Source organism: Tursiops truncatus, chromosome 3 (genome assembly GCF_011762595.2).
Source record: "Tursiops truncatus isolate mTurTru1 chromosome 3, mTurTru1.mat.Y, whole genome shotgun sequence".
NCBI classification, from domain to species: domain Eukaryota; kingdom Metazoa; phylum Chordata; class Mammalia; order Artiodactyla; family Delphinidae; genus Tursiops; species Tursiops truncatus.
In genome coordinates, this window is record NC_047036.1 from 164,095,441 (window position 1) to 164,117,304 (window position 21,864).

Consider the following 21,864-nt stretch of genomic DNA (forward strand, 5'->3'; position numbering starts at 1 on the left):
CAATTAAGCCCATGCGCCACAACTACTGAAGCCTGCGCGCCTGGAGCCCGTGCTCCGCAACAAGAGAAGCCACTGCGATGAGAAGACCGCGCACCGCAACGAAGAGTAGACCCCACTCACTGCAACTAAAAGAAAACCCACGCACAGCAACAGGGACCCAACACAGCCAAAAATAAAATTAATTAATTTTTTAAAATCTTCCCACAAAGAAAAGCCTGGCTCAAGTGGCTTCACAGGTAAATTCTAACAAATATGGAAAGAATTAATACCAGTCTTTCACAAACTCTTCCCCTAAACCAGGACAGTTTTTTCGTTTGTTTGTTTTTGTTTTTGTTTTTGCGGTACACGGGTCTCTCACCTCTGTGGCGTCTCCCGCTGCGGAGCACAGGCTCCGGACGTGCAGGCTCAGCGGCCCATGGGCCCAGCCGCTCCGCGGCATGCGGGATTCCCCCGGACCGGGGCACGAACCCGTGTCCCCTGCATCAGCAGACGGACTCTCAACCAGTGCGCCACCAGGGAAGCCCGAACCAGGACACTTTCTAACTCATTCTATGAGGTCAGCGTTACCCTGATACCAAAGCCAGACAAAAATATCACAAGAAAACCACAAATCCATCATCTTTTATGAACAAAGACACACACACACAAATCAACAACCAAAACTATTAAACCAAACCCAACAACCTAAAAAAAAAATTATGTGCAGGAATTCCCTGGTGGTCCAGTGTTAGGACTCCACGTTCTCACTACTGGGGGACCAGGTTCAATCCCTCGTCAGGGAACTAAGATCCCACAAGCCGTGCAGCGCACCCAAATTAAAAAAAAAAATTACGTGCAATAGTCAAGTGATATTTATTCCAGGAATGCAATGTTGGTCCAAAATTGGGAAAGATCGATCAATACAATACACCATATTAATACAGTAAGTGACAAAACTGTATGCTTATCTCAACAGATGCAGAAAAAGCATTTGATAAAATCCAACACCCTTTCATGATAAAAACAGTCAACAAATTATGAATAGAAGGGAACTTTCTCACCTTGATAAAGGACATCTGCACAAAACCCACAGTTAACATCATACTTAACGGCGAAACACTCAAAGTTTTCCCTCTAAGATCAGGAACAACACAAGGATGCCCACCCTCATTTCTACTCAACATTGTACTGGAGGGTCCAGCCAGAGCAGTCAGGGAGAAAAAGAAATAAGGCATCCAAAGGAAGAAGGAAAACCATTCACAGATGACATGATCACGTCTATAGAAGACGCTGGGAAATCGCAAAATTTTTTAAAATTAGAGGTAATAAATTTAGCAAGGTTGCAGGATGCAAGATCAATATACAAAAATCAGTTATATTATTACATACCAGCAGTGAACAATCTGAAAATGAAATTAAGGGGACAATTTCATTTATAATAGCATCGAAAAGAATAAAATACTTAGAAATAAGTTTAACAAAGGAAGCACAAAACGTTTACATTGAAAACTAAAAAACACTGTTGAAATAAATTAAAGCCCTAATAAACGAAAAGACAGCTTGTGTTCACAGATTGGAAGACTTTTTTTTTTTTAATTATAGTTGATTTACAATGTTGTGTTAGTTTCAGGCAGTGAATCAGTGAATCAGCAGTGAATCAGTTATAAATATACATATATCCGCTCTTTTTTTTAGATTCTTTTCCCATATAGGTCATTACAGAGCATTGGGTAGAGTTCCCTGCCCTATACAGTAGGTCCTTATTAATTATCTATCTTATATGTAGTAGTATGTATATGTTAATCCCAATCGCCTAATTTATCCCTCCTCCCTGGAAGACTTAATACTGTTAAGATAGCAGTACTCCCCGAATTGATCTAGAGATTCAATGCAATCCTCCTCAAAATCTCAACAGCATTTTTTGCAATAAGTGATAAGCTGACCCTAAAATTCACATGGAAATGCAAAGAACTCAGGATAGCCAAAACAAGCTTGAAAAAGAAGAACACAGTTGGAAGACTCACGCTACCCAATTTCAAAACTTACTGCAAAGGTACAGAAATGAAGACTGTGGGGTACTAGAATTTGGGTAGACATAAACATCACTGGAATAGATTTGAGAGTCCAGAAATATACTCTTGCATTTATGGCCAACTGATTTATTTTATTATTTTATTTTTTTGGCTGTGCTGCGGCATACGGGATCTTAGTTCTCCAAGCAAGGATCGAACCCGTGCCTCCCTGCAGTGGAAGCGTGGAGCTCTAACCGCTGGACTGCCAGGTAATTCCCCAACTGATTTTTAACCCAAGGTGCCAAAACTATTCAATGAGTAAAGAATGTTCAACAACTGGTGCTGGGACAACTGGATAGCTATAAGCAAAAGTATGACATTGGACTTCTACCCCACACCATATATAAAAGTTAATTCAATGTAATTGAATTTAGCTCAATTTAGCTCAATGTAAGAGCTAAAACTACAAAATATTTAAAAGAAAATATACGGGCTTCCCTGGTGGCGCAGTGGTTGAGAGTCCGTCTGCTGATGCAGGGGACACGGGTTCGTGCCCCGGTCCGGGTAGATCCCACATGCCGCGGAGCAGCTAGGCCCGTGAGCCATGGCCGCTGAGCCTGCGCGTCCGGAGCCTGTGCTCCGCAATGGGAGAGGCCACAACAGTGAGAGGCCCGCATAACGCAAAATAAATAAATAAATAAAAATTTAAAAAAATAAATAAATAAAAGAAAATATAGGAGTAAATCTTCATGGATTGGTCAATGGCTTCTTGGATATGACACCAAAAGCATAGGTGAAAAAAGAAAGAAAAGACAGGAGTTCATCAAAATTTAAAACTTTTCTGCTTCAAAGGACACAAGAAAGTGCAAAGACAACCCACATAATGGGAGAAAATATCTGCAAATCATTTATCTCATAAAGGGCTGTTCTTGATACCAGATGTAAAGAACTTTTGCAAACCAACAAATGAAAAGACAAATAACCCAATTTAAAAATGGACAAAGGGGGACCTCCCTGGTGGCGCAGGGGTTAAGAATCCACCTGCCAATGCAGGGGACGCGGGTTCAAGCCCTGGTCCAGGGAGATACCACACGCCACAGAACAACTAGGCCCGTGCGCCACAACCACTGAGCCTGTGCTCTGGAGCCCACAAGCCACAATTACTGAGCCCGCGTGCCACAACTACTGAAGCCTGTGCACCTAGAGCCCATGCTCCGCAACAAGAGAAGCCACCGCAATGAGAAGCCCGCGCGCCGCAATGAAGAGTAGCCCCCGCTCACTGCAACTAGAGAAAGCTCGAGTGCAGCAACAAAGACCCAACACAGCCATAAATAAATAAATGTTTTTTAAAAATGGACAAAGGATTTGAATAGACATTTCTCTGTAGAAGATATACAAACGGACAATAAGCACATGAAAAGCTTACCGTTAGCCATTAGGAAAATAAGAAAAAAAAACAACCCATGATGAGCAAAATACCACTTCACACCCACTAGGAAGCTGAATTCAAAAAGACAGATAATAACAAGTGTTAATGAGGATGTGGAGAAACCAGCACTCTCCTACAATGCTGGTGAGCGCGTAAAATGATGCAGTCACTATGGAAAACTGTCTGGGGGTTTCTCAAGGTTAAACACAAGGATTACCATATGACTCAGCAATTCCACTCCTAGGTACATACCCAGAAGAAATGAATGCATATGCGCCCACAAAACTTTGTCCAAAAATGTTCACAGCAGCATTATTCCTAAGAGCCAAAAAGTGGAAACACCCCAAATGTCCATCAGGTGAGGACTGGATAAACATAAGGTGGCATAACCATAGAGTGGAATGTTATGCAGCCATAAAAAGGAATGAAGTTCTGATAGATGCTATAGCAAGGATGAACCTTGAACACATTAATGCAAAGTGAAAGCAGCCAGACACAAACAGCTACAGAGCATATGATTTCATTCGTATGAAATGTCCAGAGCAGACAAATTCATAGACAGAAAGTAGATGAGCAGCTGCCAGGAGCTGGGGTTGGGGAGTGACTTGACTGCCTAATGGGCACAGTTTCTTTTGGGGACATGAAAATGTTCCGAAATTAGATACTGGTGATCACTGCACAACTCTGAATACACTAAAATCAGCCGGATAGTACCCTTTAAAAGGATGAATTTTATGGTCTGTGAATTATATCTCAGTAAAGATGTCATTTTAGAACAGAAAGCACAAGAGCCACCTATGTACCAACAAGGGGAAAAGTCCATCTTAAAAAGCTTTAAGATAAAAAACTACTGCTGAGGGACTTCCCTGGTGGTCCAGTGGTTAAGAATCTGCCTGCCAATGCAGGGGACATGGGTTTGATCCCTGGTCTGGGAAGATCCCACATGTCGCAGGGCAACTAAGCCCGTGCGCCACAACTACTGAGCCTGCGCTCTAGAGCCCGCGAGCCACAACTACTGAAGCCCGCGTGCCTAGAGCCTGTGCTCCAAAACAAGAGAAGCCACCGCAATGAGAAGCCTGCGCACCACAACGAAGAGTAGCCCCCGCTCACCGCAACTAGAGAAAGCTCACATGCAGCAACGAAGACCCAGAGCAGCCAAAAAACAAACAAACAAAAGAACTGCTGGGCTTCCCTGGTGGCACAGTGGTTAAGAATCTGCCTGCCAATGCAAGGGACACGGGTTCGAGCCCTGACCCGGGAAGATCCCACATGCCGCGGAGCAACTAAGCCTGTGCGCCACAACTACTGAGCCTGCACTCTAGAGCCTGCAAGCCACAACTACTGAAGCCTGCGCGCCTAGAGCCCGTGCTCCGCAACAAGAGAGCCATGACAATGAGAAGCCCGCGCACCGCAACGAAGAGCAGCCCCCGCTTGCCGCAACTAGAGAAAGCCTGCGTGCAGCAACGAAGACCCAACGCAGCCAAAGATAAAAACAAACAAATAAATTTATTTAAAAAAAAAAAAAAAGAACTTCTGCTGACCCACACAAACCAGTCTAACTCCAAGTGGTGACCAGCTCTGTTTGGCCCCAGCTGAGCAGCGGCTGGGGTCAGAGCTTGGCACCGAACAGGCTCTGCTACCTTTGCTGAGTGGGTCCCACTTCGTGATGGAGACGCAGATGGGTGAGTTTACACAGAAAGGGAGATGGATTTCGAGAGCATCTAATACACGCCAGGCACAGTACAAGGGGCTGGCACACACCTAGGAGCAAGGCCACGCCATCAGGGCACTCACCTACTACTGGGTGGTAGGATAATAAACCAAATAAACAGGTAGGACAAGGACGCGGAGTGACAAGTGCTTCCAGGAAAAAATAAGCAGAGCAAGAGGATGTTGTAATAGGGTGGGGACATTTTAGCAGGGTGGCCAGGGAGGGCCTCTTGAGGAGGAAACAATTTGAGCAGAGGCCCAATAGAGATGATACACGAGCCACACGGCTATCTGAGGGAAGGAGCTTTCCAGGCAGAGGTAATAGCACACGCAAAGGTCCTGAGGTTGGACTGTGTCTAACATGTTTGAGGAATAGTGTGGGGCCCTGTGTGGCTGGAACAGAGCAAGAAAGAGAGGAATAGGAGGAGGTGAGGGGAGACAGGTGATGGGGCAGGGGGAGGAGGGTAAGGATATCATGCAGGGCCTTCTGGGTGATAATGACGACTTTTTTGGCCGCACCATGCAGCTTGCAGGATCTCAGTTCCCTGACCAGGGATTGAACCCAGGCCACGGTAGTGAAAGCCCAGAATCCTAACCGCTAGGCCACCAGGTAACTTCCAAGGACTTTAGCCTTTACACTGAGGGAACTAGGAGCCATGTTGGGTTCTGAGCAGAGGAGGGGCACCTTCTTAAAAGGCCCCCTCCCACCACTGTAGGAAGAACTGCCTGGGGTGGGGGGGGTGAGTGGAGTCAGAAGGTGCAGGACCTAGCAGGAAGTGACTGCAATGGTCCAGGTCAGCACCCATGTTAGAGGGAATAATAACGGTTACAAAAACTAATAGCGGGACTTCCCTGGGGGCGCAGTGGTTAAGAATCCGCCTTCCAATGGAGGGGACACGGGTTCAAGCCCTGGTCCGGGATGATCCCACATGCCGCGGAGCAACTAAGCCCATGCGCCACAACTACTGAGCCTGCACTCTAGAACCCTCGAGCCACAACTACTGAAGCCCGTGTGCCACAATCACTGAAGCCCGCACACCTAGAGCCCATGCTCTGCAACAAGAGAAGCCACTGCAATGAAAAGCCCGTGCACCGCAACGAAGAGTAGCCCCCACTCGCCACAACTAGAGAAAGCCCGCGCACAGCAACAAAGACCCAACGCAGCCAAAAATAAATAAATAAAAAATAAATAAATTTATTTTTTTAAAAAAAACAACTAATAGCAAAGCTCTCCATGTACCAAGGCACAAGTATCATTTTTGCAGAAACCAACAAGCTGATTCTAAAATTTACATGTAAAGGTAAAGAAACTAGACTGGCCAAAACAATTCTGAAAAAGAACAAGGAATTCCCTGGTGGTCCAGTGGTTAGGACTTGGCTCTTTCACTGCTGGGGCCGGGTTCGATCCCTGGTTGGGGAACTAGGATCCCGCAAGACGCGTGGCACAGCCAAATTTTAAAAACTTAATTAATTCAAAATCTCTCAAAATGCATCACAGTTATAAGGCACACAGAAACGTGCAGATAAATATTTGTATCAGCATTGATCATAAGCACCCAGAACTGGAGACAACCCAGCATCCGTCAGCATCCTTCAGTGGGTGAACACTTCAACAGCCAGTGATCCAGACACACCATGAAATGCTCCTCAGCAACAAAAAGGATCAAACTATCAAGGCACACAGCCTTGGATGGCTCTCAAAGGTGTTATGCAGAATGAAACAAGCCAGACTCAAAAGGCTGCATGAGTCTATTTATATGACATTCTGGAAAAGGCAAAACGATAGAATGGAGTGGGGCGGGGCGGGGGGGGGGGTGACTGCAAAAGGACACAGGGGATTTTGGAGGGTGATAAGAGTGTTCTATATATTGTTTGTGGTGGTAACTCTTTGTGTGTTCACTATATGTAAATTTTATACCTCTAGGGTGGGGGGAAAAAACCCACAAAAATGAGCATGCTCTGTGTTCTGATACACTAAGATCTCCAAGAAATACTGTTAAGTGACAATCTCATCGTTCACAACAGGGTGTTAAGCTGGGCGGGAGAGGGAAGTGGATACACACACATTCGTATTTGCTTCCATTTGCATTGAGAAACTGGGAGGACGCAGGAGAGGAGCGAGGGTGGTTAGCCATGGCTGTAGAAGTAGGAGGACAGGAAGCAAGCTTCTCTCTCTCCATTCTTTCTGATATTTTTGAACTTGGTTCCATGTTGGAAATACCACCTATTCAAACAATTATATTAAAAAGAACACTCGGACTTCCCTGGTGGCACAGTGGTTAAGAATCCACCTGCCAATGTAGGGGACACGGGTTCGATCCCTGGTCCGGGAAGATCCCACATGCCGCGGAGCAACTAAGCCCATGTGCCACTACTACTGAGCCTGTGCTCTAGAGCCTGGAATTCATAACTACTGAGCCCGCATGCTGCAACTACTGAAGCCCGCGCACCTAGAGCCCGTGCTCCGCAACAAGAGAAGCCACCGTAATGAGAAGCCTGTGCACCGCAACGAAGAGTAGCCCCTGCTCACCGCAACTAGAGAAAGCCCACGCACATCAACGAAGACCCAATACAGCCAAAAAAAAAAAAGAATCTTCAACGCTTCCAAGGGATAGTGTACAAAAAGGAGAAAAAAAGTAACTTTGTGGCAAGGAAAGCTGACAGACATGCCATCTCACCCAAAAGATCAAGGTCAACATCACCCACGGGAAGCTTTATTGATATCACGGACCACGGATAGGATGTGAGAAGAGTACCTCATCTTTGTGGTCCTCTTCCCCACAACCCACAGCCCCACTCAAACCATGAGAAAATACCAGATAAACCCAAATTGCGGGACAGTCTATAAAATACCAAGGTCATGAGGGCTACCCTGGTGGCGCAGTGGTTGAGAGTCCGCCTGCCAATGCAGGGGACACGGGTTCGTGCCCCGGTCCGGGAAGATCCCACATGCCACAGAGCAGCTGGGCCTGTGAGCCATGGCCGCTGAGCCTGCACATCCGGAGTCTGTGCTCCGCAGCGGGAGAGGCCACAACAGTGAGAGGCGCGCTTACCACAAAAAAAAAAAAAAAAAAAACCAAGGTCATGAAAAGCAAAGGCTGTGGCGCTGTCATAGCTGGGCGGAAGCTAAGGAGACGGGATGACCCAATGCGATGTGGGATCCTGGATGGGGTCCTGGGACAGAAAAAGGACGTATTGGGGACAACTGCAGAAATGTGAATCAATTCTGGCTTTCGTTAATAATGATAATATGCCAAGGTTAATTTCTTAGCTGTGAGAAATACACCACGGCAAGGTAAGAGGTTAACCTTAGGTAAAGACGGGTGAAGAGTATACGCGAGCTCTCTGTGCTATCCCCATAACTTTCCTGTATGTTTACAGCTTGCTTACTTTCTGTAAATCTAAAGTTATGCCAGCATAAAAAATGTCTTAAAGAAACAAAACAAAGGCAAAAACCCCTCAAGACACTAAATAGCAAAGAACTTGGCGTGAGGCATGACACATTCCAGCGAGATTTTGGACTATCAAAGATAAGACCTGGGAATTCCCTGGCGGTCCAGTGGTTAGGACTCAGAGCTCTCACTACCAGGGCCTGGGTTCAATCCCTGGTCAGGAACTAAGATCCCGCAAGCTGCACGGCACGGTCAAAAAAAAAAGAAGAACACAAAACCAAAACCAAACAAAAAGACAGACTTAATCCTGGCATTTAATGTGGTGGTGGGGGGGCATTCACACATAAAAAAAATAAAGAAAAAGAATCTGAGAAGAGCTACAAGCTGATGAAGGTGGTCCCAAGCAAAAGGCAAGAAGAACCTCCACCTTACTCTTCCTATAGGAGAGAACTGTATTTTACAGCGAGTAAACAGTCCAAGAACTCTTGTAATTAAAAATCAAGCTAGATGGACCTAGAGACTGTCACACAGAGTGAAGTAAGTCAGAAAGAGAAAAACAAATATCGTATATTAATGCATATATGTGGAATCTAGAAATATAGCACAGATATTTGCAAAGCAGAAATAGAGACAGAGATGTAGAGAACAAATGTATGGATACCAAGGGGGAAGGGGAGGGTGGGAGGAATTGGGAGATTGGGATTGACACATATACACTATTGATACTATGTATAAAATAGATAACTAATGAGAACATACTGTATAGCACTATGTTAACTCTACTTAATGCACCGTGGTGACCTAAATGGGAAGGAAATCCAAAAAGAGCGGATATATGCATATGTATAGCTGATTCATTTTGCTGTACAGCAGAAACTAACACAACATTGTAAAGCAGCTACACTCCAATAAAAATTAATTTAAAAAAAATCAAGCTAGGACATCCTTTTGCCAGGAGCGTATTCCAGGTGGGGGCCTCCCCACCTCAGAAAGTGGCCTGCTCTGAGTTGCTGTCAACCTGCGCCAGGCAGTGCCACCGGGAGATGCCACTAGGGCAGAGGCCGCTGGAGCCGGGCTTCCTCCTGAATGGCTTCCGCCTAGACGAGGGTAAGTGTCGCAAGATGAGGAGACGTGTCAGCCCAAACCACAGGCAGCCTCTCTCAAGCTGAGTGGGCGGCTCACAGCCCCCTGATCTTGACTTATAGATCCCTGGGACTCCATCGCCCCACCAGCCAGAAAAGAACAACTCTGAGGGTATCATCCTCAAAGCCACTGGCTCCCTGGCTGCAGGGCCTGCTGAGGGCCTTGTAGGCAAGCAGGCTGTGACCCTCCAGAAGGATCCTGGCCATGAGCACAGAAGACAGAGGCCCCGTGGCTGGGACAGTAGGGGCTGTGTCCCCAGTCCACCCCGGGGCTTCCTCCAGGGCTGGCCTGGCTGTGCCAGGGCGTATCACCCGGCAAGCAGACGTAACCCCAGCTGGGACTGTTCCTGCCTGCTGTGCTCGCCTGCTGGCCTGCCAGTCCCTAGAGACTCTTATGGCTGGGAAAACGTGTCATGGGGCAGAGTCTCCAGGGTGCCTCGTCCTCCTCCTCCGTCTGGGCATCAGGGTGTCATCGGGGCCCTGGGCAGCTCTGCTGGCCACCTGTCCACACGTTATGGGTCTGTGATCCAAGCGGGTTCAAGTTTAGGCAAAGGAGGTCTCCCAGAACAAACAGAGCATGGTTCTCCATGCTGTGGCATTTGACTGGAATCCCCCTGGGAGTTTCAAGTTGGTCTGGGGAGGGGTCTGGCACTGGGCATCTCCCCGTGACGGACACTAATGGGCTGCCAGGACTCAGAAGCGATGACCCCAGCAGCTTCCTCTCCTTGGTTCTTGGTCCAAGCAGGCACTTGGGTATCCTCGGGCAGGGGGGTGGGGGTGGGAGGGAAGCTGCCTTCAGACCTCGGGTCCCCGTTGAGAGAGTGTGCGAGCGCCCAGACAGAGTGGCTGCCTGGTACCCAGGCAAGAAGCAAGAGTCGGAAGGGATGGCTCACTGGAAGCTGTGCAGGACCTCAGTCACCTCAGCCCAGGGAGGGGGCCCTGCTCGGCCCCATCTCACAGCCAGGAAGCCGGTCCAGAGAGACAGCCATGCCTGGCCGGCCCCGAGGTCTTAGCGTGTTACTGTTATTACCCTGTGCCCAAAGGGCAAATCACAGCCCTCCCCATAAAAAGGATACACTTGCTTCTGTCCCCCCTGGAGCACCCCAAAACCCTCTTCTATTCTCAGTCCCACACAACCCAGGTGGGCTATGAGCCCCTAAAGGCAAGTCACAGGGCTGTCCGCTGGTCCCCTTCTCAGTGGACATCTGTGCAGTGAAATTAATCCAAGTTTGGTCTTAAGGTACCTTCACGGAACAAATATGCGTGCTCCTACCCTGTGCCAGAATGGCGAGGAACGCTCGAAGATCCCTGCCCTTGCGGACCTGCCGTCCGCGGGGTGGGGAGAAAACAACACACAAAACAGTTTCCGGTCCTAAGATGAGCTCTGAAGAAAACACATCTAGGCACGCGGTCTGAGTGCCAGGGCCCTGTGTGAACCAGGGTAGGTCAGGGACGGCCTCTCAGAGGGGTAAGGTTTGAGCAGGGACCCAAGGAGAGAGGGGCAGGGTGTGGAGAACTCTGGACAAAGAGGAGATGTGGAGAAAGGAAGAGAAAGGCCCCGAGTAGGCGTGAGTCTGGGGGGTTCAGGGGCGGCCAGGAGGCTGTGCGGCCGGCGGGATGAGCTTGGGGGGCAGTGGGAGCAGGCGAGGGCGGGGGTGTTGGGGGGCCAGTGGAGGACTTGGACTTTTAGCCCAAGTGTGGGGGCCGCAGAGCGTGGTGGGCAGAAGAGGGACATGCCCAGACTCAGGTGTTCACAGGTACCCTGTGGACACTGTGGGCGGTGGGGGAGGCAGGGCGGGTGCCAGGGGACCAGGGCAGAGGCAGCTGCACTGGTCCAGGTCGTGGAAGGGGTCAGGACGGGTGAAGCGTGGCGAGGACACGCTGATGTGGGAGCCCTGGGATGGACTCTTTGGCCAATCCCAAGTCCACTCATTCAACCCAGGTGAACAGCTGCCGGGCAGCATCCTGGCCTCCACACCCAGGGAGGGGAGGGCCACACACCCAGTGCTGGCCATCCATCTCCCCATGTCCTCCTCTGTGTAGACACGTGTTCTACACAGGTGTCCCATGTCCACGTGCAAATCCTGGGAGTGGGTGACTAGACACAGCCTGAGCATCCATCACCACCAAGAGGCTGGTGAACAAACAAAGGTGGCTTTGTACCATGGAGTACTATGCAGCCGTGACAACAACAAGAAAGCACCCTGTGTAACAGGCCATGAGCCTCGAGCCAGGGCCCACAGCCAGGCAGGAGGGCACAAAGGTCCTCGTGTAGCAGTCACCTACCTGCTTCCAGGCAGCTGCTGCCTGTCCTCGTCTAGACAGAAAGACCTACTGCCTCCTCCAAGAAGCATTCCCTGACCACCATTCCCACCCCAAGGCTCCCTATGGGGCCGCCGTCTCCCACATGCCTCCACTCCCTTCTCACTGGAAAGTACCTCCTCAGAGAAGGACCTCTAGGGCCTCTCAGGTAGAGTGAACAAGTGGGTAAGGATGGGGCTCAGAGCCTCACCCTCACCGCCTGCCCCATTTCTGCCCCTCAACTGCCTCATCTGTAAAATGGGGCCAAGCTGAGGGGACGTACAGACAGCACTCAGTGCCTAGCACACGGTGAGTATGTCAAGGGCAAGGAAAGTCCATTCAGTGTGACAGGAAGACCAGAGCCGCCCCCCAATCGCCACCAGAGGAGGCAACTCGAGCAGCTGAGCCATGGCACCGGGCACCCCAATGGGCACTGCAAAAATCCCCACAAGGGCTTCACTTATTCCTCAACACCCGGCTTTGTTCCAGAAACTTCTGAGGTACAAATGCAGTGCAGAGGGAGGGAAAACTGGACCCTGTGAAGCTGGAGCCAAGGGGAAAAGGGAGGCTGGAAAATCCAACGGAGCCAGGGGTGAGGATGCTACTTCAGGTACAGGACAGCAGGCCTGGGGGAAGGGGGCCACCCATGAAGGCCGAGGCTCTGGGTTCAACTCTGGCCACTTGGGCAAACCTCTGTGACTCAGTTTCCTCGTCAGTAGACGGAGATCAAGCACTGGCCTCGAAGTAGGTGAGGCGCCTTGTACCCAGGTCCCAGCATGGATCCTGGCAAGCAGCACGTGAGACAGCACTGTCCTCTCTCACCGGGACAGCCGCAGTGACTCCTGCTGGCCCCCCACCTCCATTCTTACTGCTCTGGGAGGGTCAGGAAGCTCCAAGCAGCAGTTACAAACATTTCGACGAAGCAGGACCCCTAGGATGTGCTGCGTGGTTGGAAAACAAGTTTCTGAACGATATAAACAGGGTAGTCCCAGTTCTGGAAAGAAGATGTACCCCCAAAAGAAGCAACCCCGAATAGTGCTGTGTATTTTCTATAGGTACCAGCGTGTCCATATGTACGTAAACACGAGAGGGCTCTGACAGGATATATGCCAAACTGACAATGGTGCTTCCACATGGAGCTGGAAGGAAGGGACAGGGTGGGCAATGTATCCTTCATCTGTCATGGTTTCCCTTTTTCCGAGAACTCAGTCTTCAGTGTTCTACTTATGTAATTAAAATTAGGGGGCTTCCCTGGTGGCGCAGTGGTTGAGAGTCCGCCTGCCGATGCAAGGGACACGGGTTCATGCCCCGGTCGGGAAGATCCCACATGCCACGGAGCGGCTGGGCCCGTGAGCCATGGCCGCTGAGCCTGCGCGTCCGGAGCCTGTGCTCCGCAACGGGAGAGGCCACAGCAGTGAGAGGCCCGCGTACCGCAAAAAAAACCACAAAAAAACACAAACAAAAACTTAGGAAAAATAGGCATCTGACAGGCAGTTTCCTGACCCCCATGGGCCCAGTGGTCTTGCCTTCGACTCAGGTCCCTTTCCATATCTGAAGGGGGCACCTGTGGAGCCCTCTGCCTGGGACACCCTTCTCTGGCGTCTGCAAGGGGCTGGCTCCATTGCAGGCCCGCCCTGACCACCCCGTCTGAAGCAGCCCCTGCCCAACCACTCTCTCACTCTCCCCATCGTTTTCACTGCACTTCTCCATCTTCAGAATGTCACTGCTCATTTAACCATTCTGCTGACCTCTGTCCATCTCGGTCCCCGCTGGGTCCCCAGCACCCGGCATGCTGTCAGACACAGAGTTAACCTCAAGGATCCGGAAAGCCAGAAATCGCTCCATCCGTCACCTCGGCCCCAGCCCCAGATACAAGCACCGTAGTGTCCACTACTGACCTGACAGCCAAAAGCCATGGCCACAACTTCCCAACCCCACTATCCCTGGGCAGTGGTCTCTGGAGGAGACAGGCCCGGCTCAGGGCCCGCTCCTGCCCTCCTCCCTATGTGACTTCAAGCCAGTCCACCTCTGAGGCCTCAGTTTCCCTACCTGTGAAGCAGGGATGCTAAGGGCAGTATCTGCCCCCAAGGATGGCTGGGACCATGTGGTCAGATTTTAGACATAAGTCCCTGGGGCACGACACACAGTGACTCTCCACAAACATCAGCTCTTACTGTGTTATAAACATCCAGCAGCAGGTGAAACCGAAAGGGCCACCCAGCTCCCTGTTCAAGGTGAGGGTGACTCCAAAGGGGAAAATCCCCAGCATCTAGCAGGGACCTCACTGCCAATACTAACAGGAACCCCAATGTACCTGGAAGCAGGAGCCTTTTCTCTCTAGTGCCATTTTGCCTCGGAGGCAGGGTAATTTTTTTCTTTATTCGGACTGGGGCTAATGGACTATAAATATCTCATTATTGGCTTGCATTTTTCCAAAGCTCTAACAATAAGGGCTTAATTACAGTATGCGGTTGGCAACCCCAGTAAATTAAGGGTTAGCCGACGTCCCCATTTCTTTCTGCAGCTGAGGGGCCTGTAATTTCGGCATTTTCATTCAAATCGGGCAAAACCTTGGCAGATGTGGCTCTGAACCAAATGCAAACACCGGAGAGACACAGGGTTCCATGCCATGCCCAGCGTTTTCTGCCCGCACTACCTTTGAAAACTCCAAATCTGGAACTGTCCACGAGGCCATCCTCTGCCCTCACCCACAATGAACTGGACTTTTTACCAGAGGATTTCAATCCGTGTACCTAGCAAGGGCCATTATCCCCAGACAAATAACTCTGAAAAGCATTTGGGCAGCCCAGAGCTGAGCTCTGGAGAAATCTGTCTTCCTGGTTATAAACATAATCCCCAAATGAGCCAAAACGAATAAAGAATTATGTGGGGAGACAACCCACATGTGGGGTTCGAAGCTGTACATTTTTCCAGGCTTTTTACTATGAAAATACAACTGTTTGGAATAAGATGGGCTCACACGTCCATTTGGTCTGGGCCCTAACAGGTCTTGCACAGGCTTTCTGGGTCATTCAATTCTCTTCTAGATCACTCTGAGTAGTTATTTCGTAGTTGGTTGTCTGGACACATTGTCTAGTCAATTCGATACTGTTGGGCCTTTTTTGCTCCCAATTTCCCACCATCATATGCTGAATGAGCATAAAAAAACTCTCATGGCCAGTCACCATTCCCACTGAGAAACAGCAGGAACGGGCTCCCACAAGCATTTCAGGACCTGGTTCACCAGCTGGTTCCAGCTGCATCCCCAGAGCTCAAAGTACACTGACAGGTGCTCAATGAGTGTCTGTGCTAAAATGAGGCGTTACTTATATTAACAATCATGAATTCCTTTTCTTTAAGGAAAGAGAAATGAACAACTGATCTTCAGAGTCCTGACCCAGGGCTATACAAAATGCACAGGTCTAATGTTTCACAAGGATTAGCTCATTCGAATGCTCAGCCCGCTCCCAGGAGAGAGGAACCATCATGAACCCCGCTTTCCAGACAAAGAAACTGAGGCCCAAGAAGTGAGGTCATTCAGCTGATGGATGCCACCTTCCCACAGGTGCCTCTGGACTCTCCCTGCTCCGGCTGGCCTGGGTACTACAGATCACACAGGCAAAGGCCCTTCGGCTTTGCCTGAAACGAAGGACCATGGAAACAGCAGCTGTCATTTGAACACCGAAGAGCTGTTAAGGGACAAACCAGCCCAAAGAGCAAGCCATGTGCCCACCCCTCAGTCTGGCAGGGACGTGAGCCAACGGTCATCTGACACGCATTCATCCAGTACCCACTGTGTGCCCCGCAGCGGCCCCATGATACAGCTACGTCTCCCTGCAGGGACCCATCACCCGAGACCAAATGGAAACGCAGCTGGAAACGGTAGAGTCCGTGGGTAGCTGCTTCTTGTCAAAAGAAAAATGGCACCGGGCCCTACATGTGCTCACAGCCACTACTCACTGAGAGCGCCGAGGCGGAGCTGCACATCAAAGGCAAGAGCCCTCAGCTTGCCCAGAACCAGATCCAGAAGGATCACAACAGTGCCACCAGCAGCTCTCCCTCTACCCAGGGCCCTCCCTGGCCTCCAAGTCTCCACGTGGCCTGCACCCCGCCCCACCCCAGTACCCCCCTCACCTCACCTCCCCCCACTCGCCCACTATACCGTGTTCCAGGCACACTCCCACCTCAGGGCCTTTGCCCTGGCTGTTCCCACAGCCTGGGACGCTCTTCCCACAGATCTCCACAGGTCCTCCCTCACCTCTTAAGTCTCTGTTCAAATGTCACCTTCCCATGGAGGCCTTCCCTGACCCTCCATTTAAACCTATAACCTCCCCCTGCCCTCTCCATAATCTTCTCTTTTTTTTCCATAAAACGGTTATCTTCTACCTTGTTTCTTCTTTATCTGCATCCTGCTGGAAGGTCAGCTCCCCCAGGGCAGGGGCTTTGGTATCTTGCTCAGGGCTGTGTCTGCAGCCCTAGAACAGAACCGGGCACAGAGTGAACATGCTCAGAAAACACTTTTCAATGAACGAATGAAAAATGCCTGACCTTTTACCTTTTAAGTGCTTTTTCACACCAGACACTCTTCCGAGACTCATTTAATCCTCACTCCACCCTCAATGCCCTAAGAGGTGAAACACACCCAACCTGGTGGCCTGAATGGGGCCCATGAGGAGGTAATGTTAAGAGCCCCATTTCCCAGGAGGGGAAACTGAGGCTCGGAAGACAAAGACTGACAGGATCAAGTCCAAGACTGGGAGACTCCAAGCTGGAGGCCTCAACCTCTGCCTCCCCTTCCTGCTCTTTTCCCAAGGGAATATTTCTACAGCCCTTCCCTTTGCCAGACCCTGAGGCTAAATGACAAGGGTCACCAGGGAGCCACATCCTCCCCTCTCTTTAGGGCCACAGGTCTATCTGCTGGTACAGGGCAGGACAAGCCCTGGGCCTTAACCTTAAAGGTTTCCGGGGCCAGGAGGCTCCGGACAAATATGAAATGGGCCTGGGCAAGCACTAGGGAGTAGTGGGGACTCTGGCAGCTCAAGGGGCCACTCCTAGTCTGATGGGGCAGCCAGTGGCTGCTGCCTCTGAGACCCAGGCAGTTGGTGCCAGGCACAGGCCCAGGGAGGCCAGAATACGATGATTATAACAGCAGCAGCCACGGGTACAGGGTCCATGCACTCAACACACGTTAGCTCACCCTGTCCTGCAGAGAGGGCCTAGTAATCACCCCATTTTACGGAAAAGGAATCGGGCCATAGTCACACAGCCAAACATGCTAGAGCCAGGCCTAGGGCCCAGAGCCTGTGCTCTACACCACTAAACCCTAAACATCTTTGGGGTTTTTGCTAGCATGACCAAAATCTGATTTTGATGCAAAATCTCACTTTTAAATGTTGACAGCTAATTAAAAACAAAACATTTTAGGGCTCCCCTGGTGGCGCAGTGGTTAAGAATCTGCCTGTCAACGTAGGGGACACAGGTTCGAGCCCTGGTCCGGGAAGATCCCACATGCCGCAGAGCAACTAAGCCCGTGCGCCACAACTACTGAGCCTGCACTCTAGATCCCATGAGCCACAACTACTGAAGCCTGCGCGTCACAACTACAGAAGCCCGCGCGCCTAGAGCCCGTGCTCTGCAACTAGAGAAGCCACTGCAGTGAGAAGCCCGCGCACGGCAAGGAAGAGTAGCCCCCGCTCGCCGCAACTAGAGAAAGCCCGCGTGCAGCAACGAAGACCCAACGCAGCCAAAAATAATAAAGTAAATAAATTTATAAAAAACAAAACAAAACATTTTAAACTCCATGCTGGTGAAAAAAAAGACGGAGCAAGCAGGCTTCGGCCCCCGTGGCCATGGACCTGCAACCCCTGGTACGGGGCTGGGCTATCTGGGCTATTCTCACTCTCGGATCAAGTTCTTAGAAAAGCCACAAGGAGGAGGCAAGGAAACAGAGCAGCCCGTGCTGCCCCCAAGGCACAGAGCTTGATATGCTCTCCTGTTTGTTCCTTGAAACCAGCCGGGAAACCCTCTGTGTGGGTCCAGGGCGCAAGGGAGGAAAAGGGTCTTCAGCTGCAGCACAGTTTAGCCAAAGTCACAAAAAGAAGCAGGCAGTGGGACTCAAAGCGAGGCCTGCCTGCCATCCCCCTATGGCAGGGCTTTGTAGCTGAGAAGCCTTACCCACACTCCAGAAATAAAAAGAAGTTGGCTCCTGTCTGAGCACCCCATACCCAAAGAGAGGCCTTTTTACAGCTTTGGCTCTCGGGCCCTGAATTAATGCGCTTAACGACCGACGTCACGCTGCAGGCTCTAGGAGGAGGTTGCCACAGGAGCCAGCTCAATAGCAGTTGGCCGTTGCCAGATGCCAGGGTGGGTGGGAGGGAAAGGTGAAGGGCAGGGGGCCCGAGAAGAGGTGGGGATGGGAGAGAGACCCGGGGTCTCCAACCCAGAGCCCTCAATCCCTCACTGAACAACCTCGAGCAAGAATGCGCAGCTCTCTGAGCCTCAGTTTTCTGCTCTAGAAAATGGGATCACAGCAGTGCCAGTCTCATAAGGCTTAAATGAAGTCCAGTGTGTAACTGAAGAGCACTTTCAATTCTGACTAGCCTTTGTTGTCGATACGTAAGGAACCAGCCTGGGGAGTAACAGCCCCATCCAAGTACACCTACTGTGTGCCAGGCACCATGCTAAGTGAGCACTTTCAACACACCATGTCACTGCATCCTTCCAACAGTCTTGTTGAGGGTCCATCGCCCCATTTTTCAGAGGGGAAACTAAGGCTCAAAGAGGTCAAACAATCTGTGCGAGGTCACAAGGCAGGTGAAATGGACAGAGCTTTACAGACGCTCACCGGAAGCCTGGGCAGACGGGAAGATGGCCAAGCAGGGGGCCCACAGCCCAGCCCGAGGCTCAACCCACGCAGCGCTGATCCCAAGTACACACCTTTCCGCCACAGTAGACAGAGGGCATTGAGCCAGAGACAAAGCAGCAAAGGAGGAAATTCGTGCTGCTGGGAGCAAAACCCCAGGCCTCTGGGAAGGCAGGGGCGGGGCTGGGTGCCCAGCTGGGCTCCACTGAGTGCCAGCCTGGTGGCCTTGGGCAAATAGCAAGTCTTTTCTGAGCTGAACCAAGAAACAACTCAGCTTGGGGCCTGCTGGATGAACATTATCTCTTAACATTGATAACAACAATAATAATAATGATGACTATGACGTTATTATTTGGCAGCCACAGTCACAAATGGAGTCCTTCCCAGAATGCAGAAGTGGCCACCCATCTGGGAGGCAGAAGGACAAGAGGTGGGGGAAGGGAGAGGGGAGAACCAACCGCCCTCAGTGGCCACAGGGTCCATTTGCATCCATTAGCTTCCTGAATCCTGGAAACAGCCCAGAGAGTGGAATTTGTCCACTGGACAGATGGGCAATCTGAGGCTTCTCAGGGCTGCCTAGGGAAGGCTGTATACCAGCTCTTGCCACCACAACCTGATCAGGCAAGAAGTTCCTTCCCAGGATCCAAGGAGGGCCCCCAATTTTCAGGCTTTAGCTTGGGGTTTGGACCCTATGTTCCAAGGCCCCGGAGGCACCCTGACATGGGCCAGGAGAGACTCCTGGAGGAAGTTCCCCCTGGGGTCCTACTTCCAATAGAAAGGAGTTCAGGTCTCATCCTTCAGCTCCCTTCTCCTCTGCTTGCTCCCACCACCCCCTGCCACAGAGGTGACGGCTAGTGCACTGACAGGCAGATTAGGAGAAGGACAGACACCAGGACAGACAGACAAAAGGGTCCACTTGGAAGAGAGGAGCCAGCGTTCACCAGGCACCAAGTTGAAGAGTCAGCCCAGGAGAGCCAGACAACAGGGTCTCCTAGGTCCAGCCAGCCAGTCAGACAGACAGCAGAGGCCAGGTGGGTAACCCAACAGAGGAATAGCTAAGTGTTAAAGTCTGGGAAGGGCACGGATGGGCAACCAGACAGGACAGGTCATTCTGGATAGCTAGCCAGGCAGCAGGGGGCTGCCCTGCGGTACTGGACAGATGGATAGCCAAATGGTGGCGGCGGGGAAACCTATCCAGGACAGAGAGACAGCCAACCAGACGACAGAAACTGCTCCAGATAAATGAACAGCCAGCCAGACCGCAGGGATCGGCCCAATAGATATCTAGGTGACAGGTTTCGGACAGAGAAGGGGAACCTATCCCTGACCCACAGACAACCAGATGGCATAATTCACCCACTACAGCCGGGGGCCAGAGAGTCGGCGGGGGTTCACCGCACCTCCTGGCCCACGCCCCCCAGCCCCGGCAGGGAGCCCTCCGCCCAGGGCGTCCCACAGGGCCCGCCTCCCTGTCCCCGTCCCCGTCGCGGGCACGCAAGCGCCGCAGTTACGCCGGCGGCGCAGGACGCGCCATTCCCGGTCCGCCCTCCGCGCCCTAGGCCGCCGCCTGCCCGCTGTCGCCGCCCCGCTCGCTCACCGGCCCACGAAGTTCTCGAGCACCGAGCTCTTGCCGGCGCTCTGGCCGCCCACCACGGCGATCTGCGGCAGGTCCAGGTGGCAGCTCTGGCCGATGGAGCTGAAGGCATCCTGCAGCTTGTTGACCAGCGGGATCAGCTCTTCCATCCCGCGGTTGCCCATGGCGCCGGCGGCCCCGGCCCGAGAGCCCAGCGCTCCCCGCCCGCCCCTGGCCCTCGACGATGCGGCCCCGCGGCGTCCGCGGCCGTTGCTCCCCGCCCGCCCGGGCCTCGGCGCGACGCCCGCTCCCGGCTCGGCCTCACGGTCGCCGCCTCATCCGGTTCTCAGGCAACACCCGACCCAAGCGACCTCCCGCCCGGGCCCTGGGGCTGCACCCAAAGCTCTCGCGCCACCCCCCGATTGGTCGGCTGCGCTGTCACTCGTGCACACAAGCCAATGAAAGCGAAGCACGGGCCTACGGCCAAATAAGTCTTCCCCCTGGGGACCTTCTCTCGGACTCATTGGACAAAAGAACTGTCGCTATTGTGCTAGAAGCCAATAGCGGCGGGAAGCGAGTTATCCAGGCCCGGAGGCGGTGTTTCGGGAAAAGGCATTTTGGCCCCGCCTATTAGGGGCAGTTCCAAGATAGCAGGAACATCCGCCAATCTTATTGGCAGGGAGACCGCCAGTCAACAAAGCTGGCCAATGATACTAGGGATCGGTTCTTAACCACGGTCTGTCACTTGACGCTACCTAGTTCCCTAAAAATTTCCCATTGGTTTATATAAATATCACCCCGTTTCATCAGCCAACAAATCAAGAGAGTGGGACTTAACCTCCGAATCTTGACTCTGATTGAAAACTGTACCTGTCCATCAAAGAACCTCCTCCCGTTCTTGTGATTGTCGTGACTACTGGAGTCTTCCGGAGCAGAGGGTAGGCCCGCAGTACTCGCCAACGCGCGCCACCTCCTGGTAGGATGCAGTGGCGATCCTCACTTGTGAGTTTCTGGGCTCTAGAGAAAACTAAAAGTCCCAGAATGCGTCTCGGGCCCGGGCTTGCAAATCAGCTCCCTGCGCGGGGTCCCAATGCACTTTGAAGGTGAGAGTCAGGCTGTTAATGGTTCCTAGGGAGAGGCAGTCTAGCACGGCCTCGCTGGCTCCCACTTTCATTCCTATTAAGACGTCTCCATGCCCTTGCAAACGCTGTGCTCTCCTCTAGGAATACCTTCCGCTCACGCCTGTCTTGATGCGGCTAACGCTGCAACGTTGTTCCCCTGCCTCTTGAACTTCAACGCATCTTGGATCTTTTTTTAAAAAATAAATTTATTTATTTTTTATTTTTGTCTGTGTTGGGTCTTCACTGCGTGTGGGCTTTCTCTAGTCGCAGCGAGCAGGGGCTACTCTTCGTTGCAGTGCGTGGGCTTCTCATTGCAGTGGCTTCTCTTGTTGCAGAACATGGG

The 21,864-nt window shown here is 51.5% G+C and overlaps 1 protein-coding gene across 10 annotated transcripts in view; it reads right to left on the reverse strand.

The window, feature by feature from the left end:
- The window catches only part of DNM2 (dynamin 2), a 94,987-nt gene extending 73,694 nt beyond the window's left edge, over positions 1 to 21,293 (reverse strand). For 5 of the 10 annotated variants that reach the window (XM_033854320.2, XM_033854315.2, XM_033854310.2 and 2 more), the window contains exon 1: positions 20,425 to 20,752. In XM_033854320.2, coding sequence (XP_033710211.1) covers positions 20,425 to 20,533 — 109 coding nt within the window. In that variant the 5' untranslated portion in view covers positions 20,534 to 20,752. Of the gene's footprint in view, positions 1 to 20,424; positions 20,754 to 21,270 lie in introns of those variants that run through there. The other 5 variants (XM_033854318.2, XM_033854319.2, XM_033854312.2 and 2 more) reach the window with 2 other exon arrangements.
- Positions 21,294 to 21,864: the final 571 nt, after the last annotated feature.